This window comes from Stegostoma tigrinum, chromosome 30, assembly GCF_030684315.1.
Source record: "Stegostoma tigrinum isolate sSteTig4 chromosome 30, sSteTig4.hap1, whole genome shotgun sequence".
NCBI classification, from domain to species: domain Eukaryota; kingdom Metazoa; phylum Chordata; class Chondrichthyes; order Orectolobiformes; family Stegostomatidae; genus Stegostoma; species Stegostoma tigrinum.
The window spans coordinates 11,318,364-11,330,972 of record NC_081383.1 but is presented as its reverse complement, the minus strand read 5'-3'; the positions used below and the strand labels follow the sequence as shown (position 1 = coordinate 11,330,972).

Genomic DNA, 12,609 nt, shown 5'->3' with positions numbered 1-12,609 from the left:
CTCTCTACAACAGGAACGCAACCAGTCCCACTCTCCTACATTTTCCCTGTCATCCTGCAAATTCTTTTCTTTGGGTAATTATTAAATACCGTTTTGAAAGCCAAGACTGAATCTCATAATACAGAAAAAAAATGTGCAGCATCATATTTTAAGTCAGTCATCATTCCAATGCAAAACATGTTATTTCTAGCACCAGAAGAGTCTCAGTGGGTAGTGAATTTAACTATTGGGTCATAAAATTGTGAGTTCAAGATCCATTCCCAGAGTGTCCCCTAAAAATCAAAACTTGTCAATCCAGTGCATACTGGGCTGTCAGATGTGACATATTTTGAATGACACCTGAAACTTAGGCTCTGTCTGCTGTTGGGTGGATGTGAAATATCGCACGGCACTTCTTGGAGGAAAAGTGACGGAACTGCCCCACAGGCCGTGTCCCGATCCCCCGTGTTATTTGTCAATCAAGATGATAGTCACTGGATTGCTGTTCTGTGGGAATCCTGTTGTGCACAAATTTCTGCTGCATCTCCCACTTCACACCAATTTGCTTCATTTTTAAGAAGGTGCTTCATCAGGTTCCAAGCGATTTAGGGCGTGATGTCAATGCAGCACCTTTTTGTTGCTCATTGCCCATAGCATGGGCTTTCTTACGGGCATCTGTTACTCAAAAATAATGATGACATGGTGGTGCCCATGTTGGACAGGGGCAAAGTCAGAGGTGACACGACACCAGGTTATCACCCAACAGGTTTATCTGAAAGCTTGCAACACGCTACTCCTTCATCAAAAGAAAACTTCACCTAATGGAGGAGCAGTGCACTGAAAGTTTAAGATTTCAGATGAACGTGTTGGATTATAAACTGATGCCATGTGACTTCTGACATGAAAAACAATGATGTAGTCCTTAGGAATGTGTCAATATTTGTTGGGCCGAGCCCGAACAAATGAAGTTTGAAAACCTTATTTCAAGATGGCTCTGTTCTCAGGGCTGTGGGAAACAAATTAACACTGATAATAACTGCTGGATTAACAATTACAATAGTTAATTCTGGAATCTCGTTGAGTTGGGTCACTAATTTGAGTATTTTGGGTTGTACAATGATACAGGCAGGAGGGTGCAGCATTGCTTTAAGGGGCGTGGCCGGGCTGGTTGACGTTAGGCCGGCAGGCGCCGCCATTGTGGGAGGTAGGTGTCAGTTCCAGGCTCCACTGATACTCCGGGGCCTAGGCCTCTCCCTCCCGGTACGGAGCCGCTCCGGGGACCCTCACGGGACATTTGGATTGCCGCCTGAACTTTAGTTCGGTTAGTGCTCTGGGGCCTTTGTGCCAGGGTTAAACCTCAAACCTTAACCTTCTGTCCCCACCCGACACCCACAATCTACCCCATTCCCCACCCCAACAATCATCCTCCCCCCCACCCCCACAATAATACTCCCCCCACCCTCACAATCCTCTCCCCCCCCACAATAATCCTCCCCCCACCCCCACAATAATCCTCCCCCCACCCTCACAATAATCCTCCCCCCACCCTCACAATCCTCTCCCCCCCCCACAATCATCCCTCCCACCCCCACAATCATCCCTCCCACCCCCACAATAATACTCCCCCCACCCCCACAATCTACCCCATTCCCCACCCCTACATTCCTCCCCTCACCCTCACAATAATCATCCCCCCACCCCCACAATCATCCCACCCCCACAATCATCCCACCCCCACAATCATCCCACCCCCACAATCATCCCACCCCCACAATCATCCCACCCCCACAATCATCCCACCCCCACAATCATCGCCCCCCCCCCCAGCCCCACAATCATCGCCCCCCCCCCCCAGCCCCACAATCATCCCCCCCCCCAGCCCCACAATCATCCCCCCCCCCAGCCCCACAATCATCCCCCCCCCCAGCCCCACAATCATCCCCCAGCCCCACAATCCCCCCCGTCACTCTCTTCCCCCCCCGTCACTCTCTTCCCCCCCCCCCGTCACTCTCTTCCCCCCCCCCCGTCACTCTCTTTCCCCCCCCCCGTCACTCTCTTTCCCCCCCCCCGTCACTCTCTTTCCCCCCCCCCGTCACTCTCTTTCCCCCCCCCCGTCACTCTCTTCCCCCCCCCGTCACTCTCTTCCCCCCCCCGTCACTCTCTTCCCCCCCCCCGTCACTCTCTTCCCCCCCCCCGTCACTCTCTTCCCCCCCCCGTCACTCTCTTCCCCCCCCCCGTCACTCTCTTCCCCCCCCCCGTCACTCTCTTCCCCCCCCCCCGTCACTCTCTTCCCCCCCCCCGTCACTCTCTTCCCCCCCCGTCACTCTCTTCCCCCCCCCCGTCACTCTCTTCCCCCCCCCCGTCACTCTCTCCCCCCCCCCGTCACTCTCTCCCCCCCCCGTCACTCTCTCCCCCCCCCCCGTCACTCTCTTCCCCCCCCCCGTCACTCTCTTCCCCCCCCCCGTCACTCTCTTCCCCCCCCCCGTCACTCTCTTCCCCCCCCCCCGTCACTCTCTTCCCCCCCCCCGTCACTCTCTTCCCCCCCCGTCACTCTCTTCCCCCCCCGTCACTCTCTTCCCCCCCCGTCACTCTCTTCCCCCCCCGTCACTCTCTTCCCCCCCCGTCACTCTCTTCCCCCCCCGTCACTCTCTTCCCCCCCCGTCACTCTCTTCCCCCCCGTCACTCTCTTCCCCCCCCGTCACTCTCTTCCCCCCCCGTCACTCTCTTCCCCCCCCGTCACTCTCTTCCCCCCCCGTCACTCTCTTTCCCCCCCCGTCACTCTCTTTCCCCCCCCGTCACTCTCTTTCCCCCCCCGTCACTCTCTTTCCCCCCCCGTCACTCTCTTTCCCCCCCCGTCACTCTCTTTCCCCCCCCGTCACTCTCTTCCCCCCCGTCACTCTCTTCCCCCCCCGTCACTCTCTTCCCCCCCCGTCACTCTCTTCCCCCCCCGTCACTCTCTTCCCCCCCCGTCACTCTCTTGCCCCCCCCGTCACTCTCTTGCCCCCCCCGTCACTCTCTTGCCCCCCCCGTCACTCTCTTGCCCCCCCCGTCACTCTCTTGCCCCCCCCCGTCACTCTCTTGCCCCCCCCGTCACTCTCTTGCCCCCCCGTCACTCTCTTGCCCCCCCCCGTCACTCTCTTGCCCCCCCCGTCACTCTCTTGCCCCCCCCGTCACTCTCTTGCCCCCCCCGTCACTCTCTTGCCCCCCCGCCACTCTCTTCCCCCCCCCGCCACTCTCTTCCCCCCCCCGTCACTCTCTTCCCCCCCCCCCGTCACTCTCTTCCCCCCCCCCGTCACTCTCTTCCCCCCCCCGTCACTCTCTTCCCCCCCCCCGTCACTCTCTTCCCCCCCCCGTCACTCTCTTCCCCCCCCCCCCGTCACTCTCTTCCCCCCCCCGTCACTCTCTTCCCCCCCCCGTCACTCTCTCCTCCCCCCCCCACTCTCTTCTCCCCCCCCCCACTCTCTTCTCCCCCCCCCCACTCTCTTCTCCCCCCCCCCACTCTCTTCTCCCCCCCCCCACTCTCTTCTCCCCCCCCCACTCTCTTCTCCCCCCCCCCACTCTCTTCTCCCCCCCCCACTCTCTTCTCCCCCCCCCACTCTCTTCTCCCCCCCCCACTCTCTTCTCCCCCCCCCACTCTCTTCTCCCCCCCCCACTCTCTTCTCCCCCCCCCACTCTCTTCTCCCCCCCCCCACTCTCTTCTCCCCCCCCCACTCTCTTCTCCCCCCCCCCACTCTCTTCTCCCCCCCCCGTCACTCTCTTCTCCCCCCCCCACTCTCTTTCCCCCCCCGTCACTCTCTTCTCCCCCCCCCGCCACACTCTCCTCTTCTCCCCCACCCCGCCACCCGCTCCTCTTCCTCACCCCCCCGCCACCCCGCCTCCCGCTCCTCCTCCTCACCCCCCCGCCTCTCCCGCTCCTCTTCCTCACTCTCTTCTCCCCCCCCGTCACTCTCTTCTCCCCCCCCCCACTCTCTTCTCCCCCCCCCCACTCTCTTCTCCCCCCCCCACTCTCTTCTCCCCCCCCCACTCTCTTCTCCCCCCCCCACTCTCTTCTCCCCCCCCCACTCTCTTCTCCCCCCCCCCACTCTCTTCTCCCCCCCCCCCACTCTCTTCTCCCCCCCCCCACTCTCTTCTCCCCCCCCGTCACTCTCTTCTCCCCCCCCCCACTCTCTTTCCCCCCCCGTCACTCTCTTCTCCCCCCCCCGCCACACTCTCCTCTTCTCCCCCACCCCGCCACCCGCTCCTCTTCCTCACCCCCCCGCCACCCCGCCTCCCGCTCCTCCTCCTCACCCCCCCGCCTCTCCCGCTCCTCTTCCTCACTCTCTTCTCCCCCCCCGTCACTCTCTTCTCCCCCCCCGTCACTCTCTTCTCCCCCCCCGTCACTCTCTTCTCCCCCCCGCCACACTCTCCTCTTCTCCCCCACCCCGCCACACTCTCCTCTTCTCCCCCCCCCGCCTCTCCCGCTCCTCCTCCTCACCCCCCCGCCTCTCCCGCTCCTCCTCCTCACCCCCCCGCCTCTCCCGCTCCTCCTCCTCACCCCCCCCGCCTCTCCCGCTCCTCCTCCTCACCCCCCCCCGCCTCTCCCGCTCCTCCTCCTCACCCCCCCCGCCTCTCCCGCTCCTCCTCCTCACCCCCCCCGCCTCTCCCGCTCCTCCTCCTCACCCCCCCCGCCTCTCCCGCTCCTCCTCCTCACCCCCCCCGCCTCTCCCGCTCCTCCTCCTCACCCCCCCGCCTCTCCCGCTCCTCCTCCTCACCCCCCCCGCCTCTCCCGCTCCTCCTCCTCACCCCCCCCGCCTCTCCCGCTCCTCCTCCTCACCCCCCCCCGCCTCTCCCGCTCCTCCTCCTCACCCCCCCCGCCTCTCCCGCTCCTCCTCCTCACCCCCCCGCCTCTCCCGCTCCTCCTCCTCACCCCCCCCGCCTCTCCCGCTCCTCCTCCTCACCCCCCCCGCCTCTCCCGCTCCTCCTCCTCACCCCCCCCGCCTCTCCCGCTCCTCCTCCTCACCCCCCCCGCCTCTCCCGCTCCTCCTCCTCACCCCCCCCGCCTCTCCCGCTCCTCCTCCTCACCCCCCCGCCTCTCCCGCTCCTCCTCCTCACCCCCCCCGCCTCTCCCGCTCCTCCTCCTCACCCCCCCCGCCTCTCCCGCTCCTCCTCCTCACCCCCCCCGCCTCTCCCGCTCCTCCTCCTCACCCCCCCGCCTCTCCCGCTCCTCCTCCTCACCCCCCCCGCCTCTCCCGCTCCTCCTCCTCACCCCCCCCGCCTCTCCCGCTCCTCCTCCTCACCCCCCCCCGCCTCTCCCGCTCCTCCTCCTCACCCCCCCCGCCTCTCCCGCTCCTCCTCCTCACCCCCCCCGCCTCTCCCGCTCCTCCTCCTCACCCCCCCCGCCTCTCCCGCTCCTCCTCCTCACCCCCCCGCCTCTCCCGCTCCTCCTCCTCACCCCCCCCGCCTCTCCCGCTCCTCCTCCTCACCCCCCCCGCCTCTCCCGCTCCTCCTCCTCACCCCCCCCGCCTCTCCCGCTCCTCCTCCTCACCCCCCCGCCTCTCCCGCTCCTCCTCCTCACCCCCCCCGCCTCTCCCGCTCCTCCTCCTCACCCCCCCCGCCTCTCCCGCTCCTCCTCCTCACCCCCCCCCGCCTCTCCCGCTCCTCCTCCTCACCCCCCCCGCCTCTCCCGCTCCTCTTCTTCCCAATCTTCTATCCCCCTAGTCTTGCCCCCACCCTCAATATTCGTCCCCAGCCTCCAATCTTGCTTCCGTCAGCCCCTCCATCCTCCTTGCCCCTCGCCCAATCCTCCGCACCTCCAGGATGAGTTGTCATGAGTTGGACTGCTCTACCTGAACTGCTTTCACAGTAACTTCCAGAAGCCTGTTATTGAATGGGATTACTCTGCAGATCTCTGTTGAAATATTGAATATCATCATGCTCGTGCACTGCTGCAGAATTATGCCCCATGCTCAAAAGTCTTGGTGTATCTTTTGTCATCCAAACTTTGCCAGGTCACTCAATTCCTGAATATCTCCATGTGTTAATTTTGTTGTGTTGTGGCAATAAATTGTTTCCTGTGATGACAACACGGGCTTTCTCACAAGCATCTGTTATTTGAAAATAGTGATGTAGTCCTTGGCACTGAGTCAATATTTGTAGGGCCTAACACACACAAGAAAAGTTTGAAACCCTTATTTCAAGATGATTGTTCTCAAGACCTTTAGGAAACAAATTAACATAATAATTGTTGGATTCACAAATATAATTGTTAATTCGGGTGTCTCATAAACTGGGTCACTAATCTGAGTGTTTTGCTATCGGTTTGAACAATTCAACTGGAAATATTCCTATTCGACAGACGGTTTTATTTTGTTTAATGTATCTGAGAGGTGTGTGTGTGTGTGTGTGTGTCTGTGTGAAGACACTCATACAGGGGTATTGTGATGAGTAACTCACTGTGCATGGTTCTCTTTTTAGTTAAAAAGAAAATGTTACAATAGCTGATTGGTGTGTGTATGTTTCATTTTGCGTAAGATTCACATAAACCGAAGTGGTATGTCATCAAAAAACAAGAAGCGTGTCATTTTGCCAACTCGACCTGAGCCTCCCACGATCGAGCAGATTTTGGAGGATGTCACATGTGCCAGACCATCTGATCCAGTATTCACTTCATTAGCTGAAGGCTCTGAGGGTATTGTATTTTATTCCAATAAATTTATAAATTGTTTTATTCTTTTTTGTTTATATTTTAATCATCTGCTGTCTCATATTAGTCATTTCTAATCATCTGTTGTCCTGTGTGAATTTTTTTTATCCTCATGTATTAACAAAGCCAGTCTTTAGAAATAAATGTGCAGTTATAACTTTTTAAATGGCCTGCTCCATTGCTACACTGAAGCATGAGTCTGATTCAAGGTTAGCATGCAGTGTCCTGAAATTTCCTCGTGATTAGTTAACCCAGCAACTAATATTGAGGCAGAAGATCCTGCATTCATATCCCACCTCAGAGGCCCGTGTACAATATCCAGGCTGGCACTCAGGAATTGAAGGAGTGTTGCTCTTTTGGAGATGCTATCTTTTGAAAGGTGGAACATTATGCTCAGGCTCCCTATGCTCTTGGGTGAGCATAAAAGATACCACGGCATTATTTCAAAGAACTATAGGGGAGTTCTCTTGGATATCCTAACCAGTACCAATCCTCAACTTACGTTTAAAACAGACTAACTGTTCATTTATAGTATTGCTGTTTTGAGGGGTCACATTCTGTGCAGATTCGCTGCTAAGTTTACTTGTATTTGAACTATGCCTATACTTCAGAATTATTTCTTTTAACTGTTAAGTGGTTTGGATATCCTAAAATCGTGAACTGCAATCTGTGAATTAAAATTTGTTCCTTAACATTGGAAAGTACAGGTGGGAGTGTTTACTTTCTCCCAAGATTAAAAAGCTTTAAATAGTCATGGACTGCTTGGCCTATCCTGAATTTTAATTTTGAGTCTGTTCAAGTGGTCTCATGTTATTCATCCTACAGCACCTAGGAGTCAGATCACTTTTTTGACTTAGATTATGTTCTAGGCAAAAGTCAAAAGGTAACGTGTATTTGTCACTTGGCAGTATAGCTGCTGCCTCCCCCCGCCCCATGCAACTTAACTATAAGCTATAAAGCGGTTTCTGTTGGTGTTCACCAGATATTTGCACACCTCACTGACCAATCCCCACCTGCACTTGCCTATTGCCATCACACCTCCCTCCTCCAGTCCCTTATCCCCACCTCCTTGACCTGACTGTCTTTTCTCCCACCTATCTGCTCCTCCCATTTCACTGACCAATCCACACCACTACCTACCTGCGTTAACCATCACCAACCCACCTACCTTTCTCAGCCCAACACCCTGCCCATTTATTTCAGAGCCCACTTCCCCTCTCCCATTTCTCAAGAAGGGTCCCGACCCAAAAGGTCAGCTTTCCTGCTCCTCTGATGCTGCCTGGCCTGCTGTGTTCCTCCAGCTCCACACTGTGTTATGTCTGACTCTAGCGTCGGCAGTTCTTACTATCTCTGAAAAAAACTATGAATCCTTATTAGCATGTGAATGTAAAGGCTTCTGTTTGAAGGAAAGTGAGCTGCTGCTACTGGGAAATTTCCACTTCAGTTCCTCATGTAGTTTGGTTTAATACCGAGGTAAAAATAGTAATGTGTTTACACTTGTGGTAAGAATGGGAGTCCACATTGTGGGGCAATAAATAGAAAAAGTTGCATGCTATGTGGAAGTTATGTGAAAGAGGAAGGTGCTTGTAAATTTCTGGCTCCCAACTTGGAATAACTAGTACTAAATTACTTCTCTTCTTCCTTAATATTTTTTAATGTATTCTTAAATGCAACAGATATACTATTTTTATATGAATAGAAGGTGAATGTCTAAATTTATATAAACATCATAAGTCATTTCATATTTTCTGTACTGACATGAAGTCTTCCCATGACATCGTCTTTATAGAGGTGAAGAGTTTTTAAATGTTTTTTCAATCCAACCTTCCACTTGATTCCTTCATATTGCTGTTCTTTGAATTAGCACCAATGTTATTTGTATCCCTTTCTATTAGAACTGAGCACTGTGCATTGTAGAGTCTTAATATAACATCAGTAGAAGTCTGGCTACATTGCTGAACATTTATAAATAGTTCCACCACATTGTCTAAATATTACTGACATTAACAATTATTCTCAGCTGCCTCGGATTCAACTAGTGTTAATTTTTTTCCATTCACTGTGTTCATTTTATTTGTCTGCTGTTCCATCCATATGCAACATTTTGCATTTCTCAGTACCAAATTGCACCATTATACATAATTGATTCAAAACCCCTTGCTAGACTTCAGTTGTTTTTAACTTATAATTGTTCTCTCCTTTTTATGGCTATCTACAAATATAAATTTATTTGAAAGAAATGATCTTGTTTTAAGACACTTTAATTGTAACATTTCTGTATCACTGAGAGACTAACTATGACTGTCCTGATTTTGTTTAGAAAGTTGAAATTTAGGATTCTTAAGTTTACAGATGATCCAACTTTGACTGAACTTCCTCTTTATTTTGGAGTTTTATACCATGGCTAACTACAGAGTTAACTGTTACTTTTCTGTCTGTTGAGATGGATGTTAAAACAGTCTTCCCACACGTTGCGTTTTCCATTTGAGAAAAATGCTCTTGTATCCTTGTCATTCCTGTCATTAGCCACCAGCAGCATCTTAGCCCACTTATTAATCTAGGCCTGCAGCTGAGCAAGTCCATGTACCTAGGAATGATAACAACATAAAAACAGGAGGATGCATTTGACCCCTTGAGCGCATTCCACTATTTAATAAAATCATGACAAGTCTTATTGAACATCAATTGTTATTTGCAGAGGAAGTTCAAAATTTCTACCATTCTTTGTTTGTAAAAGTATTTTCTAATTTATGGACTACACATCATAATACTAGTGTCCCCAACTAGCAATACCAGTTCTTTGTCTGTTCCTCTCGATCTGCATTATCTGTTATCCTTAATATCTTTAAAAACTTTGTTCGAATCACTTAATCTAAATTCTGTGGACTACAACTGCAGTTTGTATAAGTTGACCCTTGAGGTTCCGGTATCCATCTGGTAAATCTATTTAAATATTGCTTTGTATATTCTACCCCTGGCCTTTCTTGTCCTCTGGATCTAATGGCCAGCATTCCATTAGCCTTTTTTGATTATTGTCTATTAGGATTGTAACATTTTAATGATTTATGTACCTGAACCCATGTGGATCTTTGGTTCTCCACTGTTTCCAGCTTTCTTCCATTTACAAAGTATCGTTTTATGTTAGCTTCTAGCCACAAAGTAGGGGATTTCACATTCACCTACATTGAATTGCATTTGCCACTATTTTTCCCACTCAAGTTATCAGTCATTTCTTCGTGTTGTCAGTGGTAGAGAAGTTATTGGAGAAGATTCTTGAATAGTATTTACTCATATTTGGGAAAATAGCATGGCCTTGTGCAGGGAAGGTAATGGCTCTCAAACTTGAATTTTTTGAGGAGGTTATAAAGATAGTTGAGGGCAGGGCAGTAGCTGATATAAAAAGTAAAGTCACAAAGAATCTGTGGTGAGCTGGTAAGATGTATACAGAACTGGCTTAGTCAAAGAGAGCAGAGAGTAGTGGCGGAAGGGAGTTTTTCAGATTAGCAATCTGTAGCCAGTGGTGTTGTGCAGGATCAGTGCTGGGACCCGTGTGTGTGTGTGAGAGAGAGAGAGAGAAGGAGATTTGAAGGAGAATGTAGGTGGCCTGATTAGTAAGTTTGCAGATGACCCAAAGATTGGGGGAGCAGTGGATAAACAGGATGGCCAGAGGATACAAGATAACAAGGTGTAGAGCTGGATGAACACAGCAGGCCAAGCAGTGTCGTAAGAGCAGGAAAGCTAACGTTTCGGGCCAGCTTCCCTGCTCCAATGATGCTGCTTGGCCTTCTCTGTTCATCCAGCTCTACACCTTGTTATCTCAGATTCTCCAGCATCTGCAGTTCCTGCTATGTCTCACCAGAGGATACAGCAGGATGTAGATAAGCTAGAGACTCGGGTGAAGAAATGAAAGGTGGAGTTTAATCTGGGTAAATACAGAGATTTTCTGAAGACGGGTCTAGATCCAAACATCAGCTTTCCTGCTCCTATGATGCTGCTTGGCCTGCTGTGTTCATCCAGCTATACACCTTGTCAAATACAAAGTGATGTATTTTGGGAGATCTAATGCAGGACCTTTTAATAGCATCAACATAAAGAGGGATTTAGGTGTATGGGTCCATTGTTCCTTGAAAATGGCAACACAAGTGGATACATTGGTTAAGAAGATATGGCAATCTTGCCTTCATTGATCTGGGCATAGAATATGAAAATTGGCAAGCTATGTTGCAGCTGTATAGAACTTTAGGCTCCATTTGGAATATTGTGCACACAGTTCAGGTCACTCCACTTTCAAAAGGATGTGGAGGCTTTAGAGAGGTGCAGAAATGATTCACCAGCATGTTGCCTGGCTTGGTAGATATTAGCTGTGAGGAGAGATTGGACAAACTTGATTTGCTTTCAATTGAACTTTAAAGGATAAGGGGCAACTGATAGAAGTTTTTAAAGTTATGAGAGGCATTGATAGAATAGAAAGTCAGAGTCTTTTTACTAGTGTCAATTACTAGGGTACACAGGTTTAAAATAAAAGGGGATAAGTTTAAAGGAGATGTGAGAGGCATGTTTTTATGCAGAGGGTAGTAAGTGCCTGCAGTGCACTGTTGGAGGGTGGTGGAGACTGATAGAGTAGCAAAGTATTAGAGGCATCTTCACAAGTATGTAACTAGATAGAAAAGAGAGAAATGGACAGCGTGAAACTAGAAGGTTTCTTAGTTTAGAAATGCATGATGTGTTGGTGCAGTCTTGGTGGGCCAAAAGGCATTTTCCTGTGCTGTACTGTTTTTTTGTAACATTATGCCATGTCTACAATGCTTACAATGGCACCTACCTTCTGTTATTAACAAATATTATACATTATTAACAACATAGAAGATAGAAAGTAAATACAGTGAGTAACTAAGGGCTCAACATTGATCATTACAATCACTTCTGCCATAACTGTACTCTATCATCTCTATCCTGTCTTTCCTCACTTAGACAATTTATTAACCACGTCAATGATCTGCCTTCAGTTCAATGAAGTTCAACTTGAACTAACAACCTGTGGAAGTTTATTGAACTAGTATTGGCAGACGTTCCCCTCTCCATGACTTAGGCTTCTGTTCAAAAAAACAGATTCCATCAAGTTTTTCAAATTGGACCTGTCCTTTACAAACCCATGCAGCCATCTTCTGGTGGGCTAGAAAATTTCAGACGCTGTATCCTCAATTATAAACATCAGTTTCCCCACAACATATGTCAAGGTGACTTATGTCTGTAACTTAATGTGGCAGAATGCCATGAGCAATTTTCCATTCTAGTCAGTTCAGCCATAAAGTTTTCTGTTTTCTGATGGAGCTGAAATTTGGAAACACTGAGGAGTTGTAGATGTAAAATTATAACCAACCATATGTATTTGGAAGTCCGTATCATTGAGAAATTGAATCATGTTTTTGTGAAGTAGACTTTTAAAAAGATCTTTCATGGGATGTTGGTATCAAAGGCAAGGCCAACATTTGTTGTCCATCCCTAATTGCCTGTGAGCTGAGTGGCCAGCCAGGCTATTTCAGAGAGTAGTGAAATGTGACTATTTCACAGTGGGCCTGGAACTACATGTAGGCCAGACCTGTTTAGGATTAAAGATTTTCTTTCCCGAAGGCAATTAATGAACTAGATTGATTTTGTTTTTATATGAAGTGATAGTTACACCATCACTAATGGTGCCCAGGTCAACTAAGACTAGATTTTAGTTCCAGATTTTGTTATTGAATTTATATTCCACTAGTTGTATGGTGGAATATGAACTCACGGGGTTCCCAGATTATTAGCCTGAGTCTGTGAATTATTAATCCAATGATGTGACCACTGTGCCACTTTCTGCTATGAAAGTTACGAAATCCAACTTATTAATTGGGTCAAATGATCACTTTAATCATAAGAATAAAACAACTTTTTTCTTTAAAATTTATTTTCAG

At 50.5% G+C, this 12,609-nt stretch overlaps 1 protein-coding gene across 1 annotated transcript in view; it reads left to right on the top strand.

Annotated features, from left to right (window-relative positions):
• Positions 1 to 1,158: 1,158 nt before the first annotated feature.
• Positions 1,159 to 12,609, top strand: part of c30h19orf25 (chromosome 30 C19orf25 homolog) — a 20,440-nt gene continuing 8,989 nt past the window's right edge. Inside the window, exons 1-2 of the mRNA XM_048559936.2 lie at positions 1,159 to 1,300; positions 6,490 to 6,646. Coding sequence (XP_048415893.1) covers positions 6,511 to 6,646 — 136 coding nt within the window. The 5' untranslated portion in view covers positions 1,159 to 1,300; positions 6,490 to 6,510. The remainder of the gene's footprint in view (positions 1,301 to 6,489; positions 6,647 to 12,609) is intronic.